This window comes from Gorilla gorilla, chromosome 1 (genome assembly GCF_029281585.2).
Source record: "Gorilla gorilla gorilla isolate KB3781 chromosome 1, NHGRI_mGorGor1-v2.1_pri, whole genome shotgun sequence".
Lineage (NCBI taxonomy): Eukaryota > Metazoa > Chordata > Mammalia > Primates > Hominidae > Gorilla > Gorilla gorilla.
In genome coordinates this window covers 161,865,700-161,882,324 of record NC_073224.2, presented here as the reverse complement: position 1 = coordinate 161,882,324, position 16,625 = coordinate 161,865,700, and the positions used below count along the sequence as shown (strand labels likewise).

At 37.6% G+C, this 16,625-nt stretch overlaps 1 protein-coding gene across 3 annotated transcripts in view; it reads left to right on the top strand.

Moving 5' to 3' along the window:
• The window catches only part of GIPC2 (GIPC PDZ domain containing family member 2), a 92,409-nt gene that overhangs the window by 25,782 nt on the left and 50,002 nt on the right, over positions 1-16,625 (top strand). For all 3 annotated transcript variants that reach the window (XM_063697591.1, XM_063697584.1, XM_004026014.5), the window contains one exon: positions 9,611-9,796. In XM_063697591.1, the coding sequence (XP_063553661.1) occupies positions 9,611-9,796 (186 nt within the window). The remainder of the gene's footprint in view (positions 1-9,610; positions 9,797-16,625) is intronic.

The window sequence follows — 16,625 nt, the reverse complement described above, 5'->3', positions numbered from 1 at the left end:
GCTGGGAAGTCATTTGATAGATTCAAAATATGAATTTGACTGTTTTTCTTTTTTGGATAGAATTCTTATTTGTCATATTATTTTACTCATTAGAAATACTGAAAAAAGTAGTTCTACTGGAGAAGAGCACAAAGAGTGATGATTCACCTTTTATTTAAGGCTTGCCACTGCTGACCCAGGGCAGCTAATTTAGAAGTGAATCATTTATAGAAAGTTCTACACAGTTCAGGACAGAGCTTTATACAATATACTCATGAAGGTCTAAATAGAGCATACGGTATCATGTTTCTAAATATCTGTCTTGTCGCCAATTTTATATCTTTTCCAGCCTGTGAAACTTGTTTCTAGATGACTGTAGCTATTGACAAGATGAAGTCAAAGGCACTGTATATATAAAATGATGCATATTTTAAAACTAATCCTAGAAATTTAGTACGTGCATTATACTGGGAAAATAATAGGCTGAGATTTTAAATTACTGTGTTTATAATACAAAGAAACAAATGTAACTAGTCATTTTTAAAACTAGTGGGAATAAATTTTAAAATCATTTATAATAATTTAAATTAAATAATGTTATTCCTATTTTGATATTTATGTTTGGCTTTTAAAGTCTAATTATAAATAGTTATATTATGCAAACTGTCTTACTCCTTTTAGAAAGTGAGGGGTTTATTAAATGAACACAATATATTTGGTTCCATATAGAGTATAAAACTGTATAGTCTCTTCTAGAAGGTTTTTTTTGCTCCTCCTCTTCTTCCTCTTCCTCTCCTTCTTTCTCCTCCTCCTCCTTCCTTCTCCTTCTTCTTCTTCTTTTTTCTACTTCTTCTTTCTTCTTCTTTTGTTTCTTCTTCTTTTTTTTTTTCTTTAAGAAAAGAAGAGGTCCCACTGAGTTGCCCAGGCTGTCTCGAACTCCTGAGCGCAAGTGATCCTCCTACCTTGGCTGGGACTATAGGTGTGTGCCGTCATGCCTGTCTTCTAAAAGTTTTAAATTCAAAGCTGTGTTTATATTTACATCACAGCTACAGTATCATGGGTTAGAAAAAGCCCGAATTCTGGTTCTGACTTTGTCATTCGCTAGCTGTGTGACCCTACACAAATCACTTAACATGTCTGAGCTGGTTTTCTTCTCTGCACAAGGCATATTGATACTTGTCTTCATGACCTGACTCACAAGGATTTAGTTCAGCTAATGCATTAGGAAGTGACCAGTAACTTAGATGTCCCCACACAGATAATAGTTGTCAGAGAGGCATTGCCGGGAAAACAACTTGGAGTTGGACAACCAGGGTTGGAGTCCCAATTGCACCAATTACTATGTATGTGACCCTACACAAGCCATTTTCTCCTCTAAACCTTTGTTTTCTAATCTATAAAAAAATGGTATTATGATACATCTCACATAAAATTGTTGTTGATAATTAAATGAGGTAACATATGAAAGTAGCTGGTACATTAATCAGTGTTTCTTGGACCTTAATGTTGATTTTGAAAAAAGTCCTTGCTGACCTTCCTCTCCCCAGCTCATTTACTTTCACGATACAGCATTTAACTGGAAGTGGGAGCCAGTATCCAAACTGTGTACAAATAAGAGAGACAAGCAGTTTCCCAGTCTATGCATATAATTGAAGACTAGTTTGAGTTTTAGAAGTTCCTTGATATGACACATTTACCAAATATTTTGGGGGTGATTATGTAGCATAAGACACTCAGAGCTTTTTGGAAGAGTTTTGAGCAATGTGATTCTGTCCCTGTGGCTTAGGTAGAGCTGATCCTTTCTTTTCAAGCACTTAGGGTACATGACTATTTTTTTTTCTCCCCCATAATTATTTTATTCTTAGTTTCAGTTTGTTTTTAATTCCTATAACTTTAAGGACAGTAATTTAGATGGAGGTCAAATAATTATTATTTTTTCTCTTTGAAGAAAATCTTTGAGACTTAGATAATAAGAACAACCCAGATAAAACCTTAGTCACTAACAAAGGAACCATAATCCAGGTGGTTTTCTTATGTATAAATATGTGGTACTAACTCCTGAGGAAAGTATGGTTTCTTTTCTCTCTCATTATTATTTTTTTTTTTGAGACAGAGCCTTGCTCTGTCGCCCAGGCTGGAATGCAGTGGCATGATCTTGGCTCACTGCAAGCTCTGCCTCCCGGGTTCATGTCATTCTCCTGTCTCAGCCTCCCGAGTAGCTGGGACTACAGGCGCCCACCACCACGCCCAGCTAAATTTTTTTTGCATTTTTAGTAGAGACGGGGTTTCACTGTATTAGCCAGGATGGTCTCGATCTCCTGACCTTGTGATCCGCCTGCCTTGGCCTCCCAAAGTGTTAGGATCACAGGCGTGAGCCACCATGCCCGGTCTTTTTTTTTTTTTTTGAGACAGAGTATCACTCTGTTGCCCAGGCTGGAATACAGTGGCCCGATCTCAGCTCACTGCAACCTCCACCTCCTGGGTTCAAGCAGTTCTCCTGCTTCAGCCTCCTGAGTAGCTGGGACTACAGGTGCACACCACCACACCTGCCTAATTTTTTAATTTTTAGTAGAGACGGGGTTTCACCATGTTGGCCAGGCTGGTCTTGAACTCCTGACCTCAAATGATCCACCCATCTCAGCCTCCCAAAGTGCTGGGATTTCAGGTGTGAGCCATTGCACCCAGACTTTCTCTTTATTTTCTATAATGACATTGGCTGATATTTCTATAATGTTTATTTGAGATACAGTATAAAAAAGTAAGCAAAATTTTGGGGGTAGATTGAGATGTAGGAGGGTAGTCATATAAAAATAATAATACTGCTTATGTTTAAAATCACATATACAAATAATGTAACTGTAGCTGCATAAGCCCATAATTTGTTCCAGAGATCTTTGGAACATGTAGAATCTTTGGCCAGCTCAGTTCCTGTTTAAGGAAGGCATTCAACAAAAGAAAGTTGGAAGTGGACTTCCTGGAGTTTTAAACATGAATTTGATGTGTTTTGGGAGAGATTTGTTAACCTGTTTGTGGACCAGAATATCTTTTGAAACACTAATGACAAATAATTTATTTAATGCTATTCACAAAGCACATTGTGGAGTATATAATGGTGCCACCAGAGAAAAAGCAATATTAATTGATATTAATGGCTCTGTGCGATAGTTCGAACTTTTATCTTCCTAGCCATATTGAGTTTCAATGATGAATAATCATAACCATGTGGTAAGAATTTGAAAATACTGAGGAAAGTAGAAATTTAATATAAATGCACAGCAAGAAAACTGTCTGCAAGTTATTCTTCAACAACAACAAAAGTTGAAGGATAGTTTTTTTATGAGGAGAAATGCAATCTATCCTGGTTATGATATTAAAAAGGAGCAAAATCTGATACTTCAGGAAAGTTCATGCACTTTAAGAAGCTTTCAAGCATAAGCATAAATATCATTGTTCATGAAGCCCTGTATTCCAGTAATAATAATAAAAACCTTTAAATTGAGCCTTTTTATTGATTTACTTATTTTTTAGAGATAGGATCTTGCTTTGTCACCCAGGCTAGAGTGTAGTAGCACATAGCACATAGCTCACTGCAGTCTTGAACTCTTGGGTTCAAGCAATATTCCTGCCTCAGTCCTAAGTAGTTGAGACTACAGGCATGTGTCAGATAATTATTTTTTTATTTTATTTTAAGAGATGTAGTCTCGCTAAGGCGACTAGGCTGGTCTTGAACTCCTGACCTTAAGCGATCCTCCCACTTCAGCCTCCTGAGAGCTTTTTAGTTTAAAAAGCATATTTATATACTTACTGAATTTTTGTAATGACCATTTGATGTAGACCAAACTTTAATAATGCCACAATTTACCTGAGGATCAAGGAGGCCAAATGACTCAACTAAACCCCCTGAGATTGAAGGGTACATAATTGAAACTAGATCCAGAACTCTTAACTCTTAATCCATTATTTTCATCTCTTACGTTTCTTTTTCTCTTCTTTCTATTTAACACATTACAAGAATGAGGCTATTCCAGTCTATCGATTTATTTATTTTACTGATATTGGAAGTAAGGAGGAGAGATTGTCTGAAATTTTTGTTAGGGGTGATAGAATATGAAATTAGGATGCCATAATACCTCAGTGTATTAAAAGAAACACAATTCACCATGTACTTTAGATATTTTTTAAAGGATAAAATGAGATGGTAGGCAGAAAGAACTTTTAAACTATGAAGAATTATAAAGGTACAAGGCATAATGATTCTATCAGTTAGGAACCTTTTAGTTGAAAGTAACAGAAAATCCAACCCAGGATGGCTTGGCGAAATTTATTGACTCACGTAACTAAACATTCTGGGACAGGACTGTGTATCAGACAGCGTGTTTTCAGCTGCAAGTAACAGAAAACTACTTACTCAAACTGGCTAAACCAAGATAACTTAACTTATTATTTTACATAAAAGAGAGCTGTGTGTGGTGGCTTGTGCCTGTAATCCCAGCACTTTTGGAGGCCAAGCAGGAGGATCGCTTAGGCCCACAAGTTTGAGACTAGCCTGGGCAACATGGTGAGACCATGTCTCTACGAAAAATAAAAAAATTAGCTGTGTTTGGTAGTATGTGCCTGTGGTCCCAGCTACTAGGGAGGCTGAGGCAGGAGGATCACTTGAGCCTGGGGGGTTGAGGCTGCAGTAAACCATGATCACACTACTGTGTTCCAACCTTGATGACAGAGTGAGACCCTGTCTCAAAATAAATAAGAGGTAGAGTGGGCTCCAAATTGGTTAACTGAGCAACTCACCGATGTCACCAAGGACTTAGGTTTATTTCTTCTTTTTGCTTTGCCATTCTTGGCATTGGTGTCTTTCTCAGCTGGCAGGAAGATGGTGGTAGAAATTCCTAGACCACACACAGATAAGGCAAAATACAGAGGAAGAAAGGGACTGTCTCTTTCTGTGTTTCTTTATTAGGCGTGAAAAAATATTTTCCAGAGCTTCCTGGACATCTTCCTCCTATGTCTTATAAGCTGGCATTGGGCCACATGCTTACACCTAAACCACCACTTAGGCTAGTTCACTTTTATGCCTGGAATAGGGGATGTGAGTCATTTTCCTCCAAAGTGCTTGCAATCTGTACACATCTGGGAATTGTGTTAGGAGGGGAAAAGAGGGGACAATCTCCAGTGCCCACCCCTGACTGTCTCGAAGTAAGACCGGAGCCAGAGGCTCTGCTTTCCTCATGTCAGCGTTGTTGCCAGGCCCACTCTTCTAATGTTTGCAGTGATAACTGCAGTCATTTTAGACCTCATATAATTTAGAAGAAGTGAGGGACAGAGAACCACCGTTTGGTAGCTTCCATGGAAAAGAGAAGAGGATTCTTTCCCCAAACCCCCAATAAGTTCATTCTTGGATTTTCTTGGCCTAAATTGGTAGTCATTAAGCAATTTAAACCTGAGGATGTGGTCACTCCCACCCAAGCTACCATATGGCTTAAAATGGGGAAGAGAAGTTTCCAGAGGAAAATTAGGGGGAAAGGGAATAGATACCGAAGATGTTGATGTCTAGTACAATAATAACAATTCAAGGCCCTCCATCTTCTGGCCCCAAAGGGCAATAGCTTTCTCCTTCAATTAGTCTGTCTTCCATATAGATGAGGCAGAGTGATAAGCATGCAGTCCCCAATCTTTATGGCACCAGGGACTGGTTTCATGGAAGACAGTTTTTCCATGTATTGGGACAAGTGGGATGGTCTCTGGATGAAACTATTCCACCTCAGATCATCAGGCGTTAGATTATCATAAGGTGCAGGCAATCTAGATCCCTCGCATGTGCAGCTCACATTAGGGTTCATGCTCCTATGAGAGTGTAATGCCGCTGCTGATCTGACAGAAGGCTGAACTCAGTCAGTAATGCTTGCCTGCCTGCTACTCACCTCCTGCTGTGTGGCCTGGTTCCTAACAGGCCAAGGGCTGGTACCAGTCTGCAGCCTAGGGGTTGGGGACCCCTGCAATAAGACAAATAAGGCTAGTAAGATAAAATCCCTACCTACTAAAAGGTTTTATTTTTATTTTATTTTTTTTGAGATAGAGTCTCGCTCTGTCACCCAGGCTGAGGTGCAGTGGTGCAATCTCGGCTCACTGTAACGTCTGCCTCCTGGGTTCAAGCGATTCTCCTGCCTCAGCCTCCTGAGTAGCTGGGATTACAGGCACCTGCCACCATGCCTGGCTATTTTTTTTTATTTTTAGAGATGGGTTTTCACCATCTTGGCCAGGCTAGTTTCGAACTCCTGACCTTAGGTGATCTGCCCGCCTCAGCCTCCCAGAGTAATCCCAAAGCCTGGGATTACAGGTGTGAGTCATTGCGCCCAGCCTAAAGACATGAGATTCTAAAGCTGAACTGCCTAATGTTGTAACCACTAGCCGAATTTGGATACTGAGCACTTTAAATGTAGCTGGTTCTTCCAAATTGAGACAAGATGTAAGGGTAAATACATGCTGGATCTTAAAAACTTAATTTAAAAAATGAAAACCATCTTAATAATTTTTACATTGATTATAGGCTGAAATGACAATATTTTGGATATACTGGGTTATATAGTTTTAAATTAAATTAATTCAGCTATTTCTTCTTCCTTTTGTTACTGTGACTATTAGAAAATTTAAAGTTATTTAGCTTACATTGTATTTCTATTGGGCAGTGATGCTCTAGAAAATGAAATAGTCATGGGTACTCCATCAGTTATGGAAATAGGCAATGTTGGCAGTAAAGCAACAAATACAGATTACCCCAGAAGGTGTTAAGGATTTCATTTTACAATGAAAAACATCATTAAGATTATATCTACTGAATCAGTCATTTTCCTTACGTTGTGTGATACCTTGTTACGAGTTTACTTTCCAAATCTTTTTTGATTTAGTTTAGTTTGTCCGTCAGAGAGTGTTATATTTTAAAAAAAAGTTAAATGCTGCCTTTCACTGCCTGTTGTGTAGCGTACTTAGATTCTGGAAGCAAATATTTCTTAGAGGAGCATTGATAATATGGCCACTTCACTGTTAGTTTTATTGTTTTCATATGAGTATGAGTGAGGGTATGAAAGCTCACAGTAGCTTCTTAAGGTTCCTTTTGACTTAAATGTTCATTATCTTTTGATGAGTGAATGAGCAGGAACTTTGCATTCTTTAGAAACTAGTGTATCACTTTCTTATTTTGCAGTTCAAAATACAAAATCTTTGAGGATGCTTGAATTTCTAGACCTTTATCATATACTTAGAGGTATATTTGCTGATAGTTGTGCATTGATACTGTGATAGCTTCTTATTCTCCCGTGAAGAACTGATCTGAAGTCATGGAGCTTTAGTTACCTGCTGCTCTTATTCCACCTTGCAGTGGCTATCACATTCCTACAGGTTTTCAACACAGCTTCCCATGAAGTTCCATTCACTGAAAGATATAGCTGGCTCCATTCCTTACAGAAAAAAGAAACTAATGCCCTGCTTGCCAACTTTTGGCTGTCTAGAATGGAATGTTATTCTGCACAGGAGGAAGCACGATGGAAAAGGGTTCTTCTACCTGCAGGAAATCTAATGTTTGCTCTGTAGTGAAGCATGCGAAAAGTTGAAAGAAAGGAAGCAAAGGAAGAGGCTTGGTCATTAGAAGTTCAGTTTGTGTGAGATTTCCTTTTTTTCCTTTTTGTTTTTCTCTATCCTGTTATACCACCATGGTATTTTAATTTTTTTTTTTCCTAGCTAATGGGTAAATTGCTTTTATATTGGTGTTTGGGACCCACTGTGAATACCATGGACAGATTCACCGGAAAAAAAAAAAAAAACAAACCAAGGAGGAGAAAAATGTTGTTTCTTCTACTTACTTCCCATCATTTTGTGAAGGAGAGTCAGAAAAGCTGTTTTCTACACATACTCCCTTCTCCCTCAACCCATTCACAGTGATTTTTGTCAGCAAACTAATATGCCATTGATTTTACAGTTAGGATCAGAAATATGCACCATTCTTGACTTAACCGATTTTTTTCCCCCGAGAACAATATCATTTTTACACTAGAGAATATGTGCAAAAACTTATTATCTACAAAGCTGAATGTATTTTGCCCTTGCCGGGAACATAAAGGGTTAAATTGAAGGCTCAACAAAGACTGGGATGAAAAGAGGACAAGTTGGGGGGCCATAGTTGTTTCCTGTAGGCATTCACTGTTTTGTAGCCAGTGGCCTTTTTTTTGTCCTCATCACTAGCTCCTTTAACACACCTCTGGGATTTGCTCTGAGCTTGGCTGAACACTCTTGACCTTTGATTGTATAGCAGGGACAGCTTTATTTTATGAAGCTCTTCTGATTCAGACACATTTTGACATGGCCTAAAAAGCCATTCAGTAAGTAGTAAATGCACCCTATTTCTGAGTGGGATGTAGGTTATGGATGTGTTAAGGCTCAATCAAGGTTCTGTTAGGAATTAGGACTGGTGTGAAACTCCAGGATACTGGGAGAGGGTTGAGAGTGAGGCCTGAGGTAAGGATCCGGGATGGAGGAAGAGGCTTGCAATGCCTGTGGTGGACATTATCTGATAAATTTCATTTAGTGATTTTGGCATGAAACAGCCATATTAAAATGCCCTTTTTGGCTTATTAAATAGAAGCTACTCAATACATGTTTGTTGAACTTAGCTTCTTAATCGATGATACCTTTTCAACCCTGCTTCTCTTCTTCTATGATTTGGGCCCCACAAGTTACCCAGATTATGGTTGACAAACTTGAGTAGCACTGCACATTTTAGTCAAATGAGTCATATTTTTGAAGAAAAATGAGGTCAAATAAAGACTTGGTAAACATAAAAAGCCCCTTTGAAATCTCCACACAACTTTTCACCATTTGGTTTCTTTTTTGCTCTCTTTTTACTGTCACATGAATTGGTACAAGTTGTTTTAAAATCTCCAGACCCCAATTCCATGGCCCCCCTCCCCCTTTTTAAAATTGGGTTAATAGTCTTTAAAGTCCATTTTAGTTCTAAAACATACTGATTTTAACACCTCATTCACTAAATAAATTGCTTTTTTTCAGGCACTATAATGCAAGATAAATAAAATTGTCTATATTTAAAAAATGTATTTACCAACTTTCAAATATAGGCTTGCCTATATTTTAATTGTACTGTATGCATGATGCAGACCTTTGGGACTATAACCTTTGATTTCAGCATTATAAAATGTCAAGTCCCTTGGCATAAACCACTTTAAAATTGGTGAGACCTGAACTCAAATCCTTGGCTCTGACAAGCACTGGCTGTGTGACCTTAGGCAAATTACTTATTTTTACCAGGCTTCAGTTTCCTCATTTGTAATATGGTGATACCAATGTCCTTTATAAAGTTACTGTAAAGATGAAGTGAGATAATGGGATGTAAATTGTCTAGCGTGAAGCCTGGCCTACAGGAAACCCTCAATACATGTTACCTAATGCTACTGTCTGAAAATGTGTCCCAGAATCTCTCTAGCCAGCATAAAAACACATTTTATGATGTAACTCTTTACATCATAAATTGAGGAGTATTTCAGTCAATAAATGTTTATAAATAAATTAACGGTCAGATGTATTCCAAGTGGAAATGGACCTGACATTTTATTTTTCTTTGCAGATCTTATATTGCACTTTAAACACACCTAAAATTGACATGGAAAGACTCTTAGGAGGACAACTAGGACTAGAAGATTTCATATTTGCCCACGTGAAAGGAATCAAAAAAGAAGTGAATGTGTATAAATCTGAGGATTCACTTGGTCTCACCATTACAGATAATGGTGTTGGCTATGCTTTTATAAAGGTAAGTTTTAAAAAATAACAGTGTAACCTAATTGAGGATAACATTTAAGAAAATCTACCAGGCCAAAGAAAGTTAGAAATGATCTTCAGGCCGGGCGCGGTGGCTCACGCCTGTAATCCCAGCACTTTGGGAGGCTGAGGCGGGCGGATCACGAGGTCAGGAGATCGAGACCATCCTGGCTAACATGGTGAAACCCCGTCTCTACTAAAAATACAAAAAATTAGCCAGGCGTGGTGGTGGGCGCCTGTAGTCCCAGCTACTCGGGAGGCTGAGGCAGGAGAATGGCGTGAACCTGGGAGGCAGAGCTTGCAGTGAGCTGAGATTGCGCCACTGCACTCCAGCCTGGGCGACAGAGCCAGACTCCGTCTCAAAAAAAAAAAAAAAAAAAAAAAAAAGAAATGATCTTCAGAGTGAGAGCCCGCTCAGCAAGGATGCATGAATTGGTAATGTTTCACTTTCATTTGAAAAATGTTCAGATATCAGTTTGTGTTTACTATTTTCTTAATTTCTTCCCTTTAGTTTAAACTTCCCCTAGAATTTAGAACTAACTGAAAGGAAAGTCTAACCCTGGTGCCTACTCATTATCCATGTAAGCTTTTCCATGTCTGTAGGTTTTAACATCTGATGAATTTCTGGCTTATTTCCATTGAATTAGTGTTATTTCCAACTGTTCATAGTTTTGACTGCCCTATTTACTTCTTTAAAAATGCCCTTCAAAATTTTAGGAAGTATATAAAGTTGGATCTCGGTATCTGTAGGTTCTGTATTAGTGGATTCAACCAACCACAGATTAAAGATAGTTGAAAAAATGGCATCTGTACTGAACATGTATGGCCTTTTTACTTGTCATTATTTCCTAAACAATACAGTACAACTGCTTACGTAGCATTGCCATTGTGTTAGGTATTATAATCTAGAGATGATTTAAAGTATATAGAAGGATGTGGATAGGTTATATGCAAATACTACACCATTTTATACCAGGGACTTGCACATCAGTGGAATTTTAGTATTGATGGCGTGTCCTGGAACCAATCCCCCATGGATACCCAGGGCCAACTGTAATTCCTTTATTCAAATACAAAGAGAGCGATATAGAGCTTCAAAGGCAAGATAAAAGTTTGAAATGGTGTGAAATTAAGAACTGAGGAGAAAGGTAGTCTCATCTCTTAAAAATAACAACTCTATTATTGTAATAGTTATAATAGTAACAGACTTATATTGAATGCATGTACTAGGCACTTTGCATACAATTTCTCACTTAATTCTCACAATTCTATTTGGTTGGTATTATGTTTTTTCTTTGTATTTATTTTTTTGTTGCAGTATAAGACATTTTTAATGTACAGCTTAATGAATGTTTACATACTTATCCCTGTTTAACCATCACCCAGATCAGGATAAATTGCATTTCTGCCACTCAGAAGGCTCATTTGTGCCCCTTCCCAGTCAATAATCTTTCCCCGCAAAGTAGCCATTATTCTGGCATCTATTGCCATGAACTTCATATAATCACATATTATATACTCCACTATTTTCAGCTTCTTTTGCTCAAAAAGATGCCTATGAGATCCATGGATAGGTACTATTTCCAACCTTATTTTACAGATGTGGAAACAGGCTCAGGAAGGTTAAGTAGCTTGCCCAAAGTTATACAGCTGGACACATTCAGGATTTGGATCTATGAGGTCTGACTTCAGAGCTGGCACTTCTATTCACTCGATTAAGAATTAATGATAGATTTCATGCAACAGGGAATATTTTGTGCCTTTATTTTGTCCAAATCTTGATTTGCTGATGCATTGTCACCATTAAATAATCTTAGGGAAGTTATCTTCTTAACTGTAAATGGGACTTTCGCTACCCACTTGATAGAATGGCTATTTTTAGCTCTGCAAAAGATATGACTGTGCTGAAGGTTGAGTGAGTGACCAAATGGAAAATCTGTGACTGGGAAAGTCATATGGGATTATCCAAGGGAAGCTCAGGACACGAGGCACAGGCAGCAGAGAAGGGCTTGGAAGTTTCACAAACGTGTGGATTTTTAAAATCTTAGCCTCTGACATTCAGAGCTTGTCTTTCTATTTTTTAAAAAATGCTTTGTCAAACATGTGCCTGCCTCAGAGTACTAGTCACTAGCCCTGTGGAGATATAGGGCATGTTAGCAAAGGAGAAAGCAAGGCGTAATCTAAACTGCCAACATATAGTTCAACTTAGAAGAGAGATGCACATTATACTGTATACATGGTTGATGAAATTTTTTAAAAATTGGGAGAGGATAATTTCAAACTTACATAAAGATTGCAATAATAATACAAAGAACTCCCATAAATCATTTATCCAAATCTCCAATTTTTACCATTTGCCATGTTTGAGTTTTTTGTTCTGTCTCATACACACATATATATATACTCTTTACCCCTTAGTACTTCAGAGTGTAATTACTAAGAACAAGGATATTCTCTTACATATAACTACAGTACAATTATGAAATTCATACAGTCTAATATCGATATAATACTTTTAAACTAATCTATAGTTCACATTGTAGTCTTATCAGCTGTCCTAATTGTGTTCATTATTTTCCCCTCATACAGGTCCAATTTAGGATCCTGTATTTCATTTATGTCTTTTTAGTCTTCTTTATAATCTAGAATAGTTGTCATGTCTTTTTAGTCTTCCTTAATCTAGAATAGTTCCTCAGCCTTTTATAGGATGTCCCTGAATTTGGGTTTTTCTGATGTTTCCTCATGTTGATAAATAGATTGTGCATTTTTGGCAGGAAAGTTACATAAGTGATGCTGTGTCCTTCTCAGTGCACCACATCAGAAGGTACATGAAACTGGTTTGTCTCATTGTTTGTGAGATTAATTTTTGTCACTTGTCTGAGGTAGTGTCCACCAGTCTTTTTCACTGCAAAATTATTTTCCTTTGTGATACGTAATTGTGGAGAGATGCTTTGATATCATGAAGATACCCTGTTTTCTTACTTGCATGGCACAAATTTAGTATCTGTTGATGAGTCTTACCTGAATTAATTTTTCCTATAATGGTTGAAAAAATGATGATTTTTCTAATTCCACCACTCCTTATATGTTTCTCTGAAAGCATTTTATGGTAGGGAAAAAGCTGCCCTTATTTATTGTCAACATGGGTACATGACTTCGTGTTTTACTGAATGGTTTATAGTCTATTACTATCAATTATATTGACGCTCAAATTTCCTGAGACTTGGCCTGCAGGAACCCCTGTAAGTGGGCCCCCATGTCCTTTTGACATGGCTCCTATCATTTTATTGAGTAGGTTCTTACTTTCTAGAACACAACAAGATATTCTAGACCCATCTTGTATCTCCTTTTCCCCTGACCTAGAATCAACTATTTCTCTCAGAAGCTCTGATTTTTACTAGAGATTGATAGTCAAGTTCTGGTGTTAGCTGTGCTCGTACACTGAAGTCAAGATTGATAGTCAAGTTCTGGTGTTAGCTGTGCTCATACATTGCTATTGGAGTGCATTATTTCTAGAACCTTTCAGTGGTAGAATTAGAGAACATGTTTATTAGAAGTTATGAATTGGGCCAGGCATGGTGGCTCACACCTGTTATCCCAGCACTTTGGGAAGCTGAGGTAGGTGGATAACTTGAGGCCAGGAGTTCGAGACCAACCTGGCCAACATGGTGAAACTCCATCTCTACTAAAAATGCAAAAATTAGCTGGGTGTGGTGCACGCCTGTAATTCCAGCTACTTGGGAGGCCAAGACAGGAGAATCACTTGAGCCTGGGAGGTGGAGGTTGCAATGAGCCGAGATCATGTCACTGCACTCCAGCCTGGGCGACAGAGGGAGACTCTGTCTCAAAAAAAAAAAAAAAAAAAAAAAAAATTACGAACTCGTAACGATGCTTCTAATTGTCATCCTGCCCCACAGGGTTATTTCTTGGCTTCCCCATCAAAATTTTTACTTTCAAAGTCATTAAAATATTTACTCATTGTGGAGATCTTTCACCTTCCTGGTTAGCTGTATTCCTAGGTATTTTATTCTTTTTGTGACAATTGTGAATGAGATTGTCTTTCTGATTTGGTGCTTGGTTTGGCTGTTGGTGTATAGGAATGCTAGTTAGGGATTTTTGTACATTGATTTTGTATCTTGAAACTTTGCTGAAGTTGTTTATCAGCTGAAGGAGCTTTTGGGTCAAGACTATTGGCTTTTCCAGATATAGAATCATGTCATCTGCAAACAGAGATAGTTTGACTTCCTCTTTCCCTATTTGGATGCCCTTTATTGCTTTTTTCTGCCTGATTGCTCTGGCTAGGACTTCCAATACTATGTTAAGTAGGAGTGGTGAGAGAGAGCATATTTGTCTTGTGCTGGTTTTCAAGGGGAATGCTTCTGGCTTTTTTCCATTCAGTATAATGTTGGCTGTGGGTTTGTCATAGATTGGTCTTATTATTTTGATGTATGTATACCTAGTTTGATGAGAGTTTTTAACATGAAGAGTGTTGAATTTTATCAAAAGCCTTTTCTGCATCTGTTGAGATAATCATGTTGTTTTTGTCTTTAGTTCTGTTTATGTAATGAAGCACATTTATTGATATGCTTATGTTGAACCAATCTTGCATCCTGGGGATGAAGCCTACTTGCTCATGCTGGATTAGGTTTTTGATGTGCTGCTGGATTTGATTTGCAAGTATTTTGTTGAGGATTTTTGCATCAGTGTTCAGCAAGGATATTGGCCTGAAGGTTTCTTTTTTTGTCGTGTCTCTGCCAGGTTTTGGTATCAGGATGATGTGGCCTCATAGAATGAATTGGGGAGGAGTCCCTCCTCCTCAGTAGTTTCTATAGGAATGGCACCAGCTTTTCTTTGTATATTTGGTAGAATTCAGTTGTGAATCCATCAGGTTCTAGGCTTTTTTTTTTTTTTGGTTGGTAGGTTATTTATTACTGATTCAATTTCATTATTGGTCTGTTTAGGAAATCAGTTTCTTCCTGGTTCGGTCTTGGGAGAGTGTATGTGTCCAGGAATTTATTCATCTCTTCTAGTTTTCTAGTTAGTGTGCATAGAGGTGTTTATAGTAGTTTCTGATGGTTATTTTTATTTCTGTGGGGTCAGTGGTTACATTGTCTTCATCATTTCTAATTGTGTTTATTTAGATCTTCTCTCTTTTCTTCTTTATTAGTCTAGCTAGTGGCCTATCTATCTAACTAATTTTTTTCATAAAACCAACTCCTGGATCTATTGATCTTTTGAATTTTTTTTTTTTTTGTCTTGTTCAGTTCAGCTCTGGTTTTGGTTATTTCTCATCTTCTGCTAACTTTGGGGTTGATTTATTTTTGCGTCTCTAGTTCACTTAGTTGTGATGTTAGGTAGTTAATGTTTGAGATCTTTCTAACTTTTTTAATGTGGGCATTATAGTGCTATAAGTTTCCCTCTTAAAACTGCCTTATCAGTGTCCCAGAGATTCTGGTATGTTGTATCTTTGTTCTCATTAGTTTCAAATAATTTCTTGATTTCTGCCTTAATTTCACTATTTACTCAAAAGTCATTCAGGAGCATGTTGTTTAATTTCCATGTAATTGCATGGGCTTTAGCAATTTTCTTGACTTCTATTTTTATTGCACTGTGGTCCAAGAGTATGTTTGGTATGATTTCAGTTCTTTTGCATTTGCTGAGGAGTGTTTTATGTCCAGTTATAATATGTGATCAATTTTAGAGTATATACCATGTGGTGATGACAAGAATGTATATTCTGTTGTTTTTGGGTGGAGAGTTCTGTAGAGGTCTTTCAGATCCATTTGGTCCAATGTTGAGTTCAGGTCCTGAATATCTTTGTTAATTTTCTACCTCAATGATCTGTCTACTACTGTCAGTAGAGTGTTGAAGTCTCCCACTATTGTTCTGTGGGAGTCTGTGTCTCTTTGTAGGTCTTTAAGAACTTGCTTTATGAATCTGGGTACTCCTGTGTTGGGTGCATATATATTTAGGATAGTTAGGTTGTCTTGTCAGATTGAACCCTTTTACCATTATATAATTCCCTTCTCTGTCTTTTTTGATCTTTGTTGGTTTGAAGTCTGTTTTGTCTGAAACAAAACAGGATTAGGGTTGCAGCCCCTGCTCTTTTTTGTTTTCAATTTGCTTGGTAGATTTTTTTCTCCATTCCTTTATTTTGAATCTTGGGTGTTATTTTGTGTGAGATGGGTCTCTTGAAGACAGCATACCATTGGGTCTTGGTTCTTTATCCAGCTTGCCACTCTGTGCATTTTAAATGGGACATTTAGCCTGTTTACATTCAAAGTTAGTATTGATATGTGTGGATTTGATCCTATCTTTGTGTTATTAGCTGGTTATTATGTTGGCTTGTTTGTGTGATTGCTTTATAGTAACACTGGTCTATGTGTAAGTATGTTTTGTATTAGCTGGTACAGTGCTCAGAGAAATTAGAGAAGAGACAAACACATGGAAAAATATCCCATGCTTGTGGATAGGAAGAGTCAATATCATTAAAATGGCCATACTACCTAAATCAATTTACAGATTCAATGCTATTCCTATCAAATTACCAATGACATTCTTCACAGAACTATAAAAAATTATTTTAAAATTCATATGGAACAACAGTGACAAAAAAGCCTGAATAGCCAAGATAATCCTAAGCAAAAAGAACAAAGCTGGAGGCATCATATTACCCGACTTCAAACTGTACTACAGGGCTACAGTAACCAAACAGCATGGTACTTGTACAAAAACAGGCACATAGACCAATGGAACAGAATAGAGAGCCCAGAAATAAGGCTGCACAGCTACAACCACCTGATATTTAACAAAGCTGACAA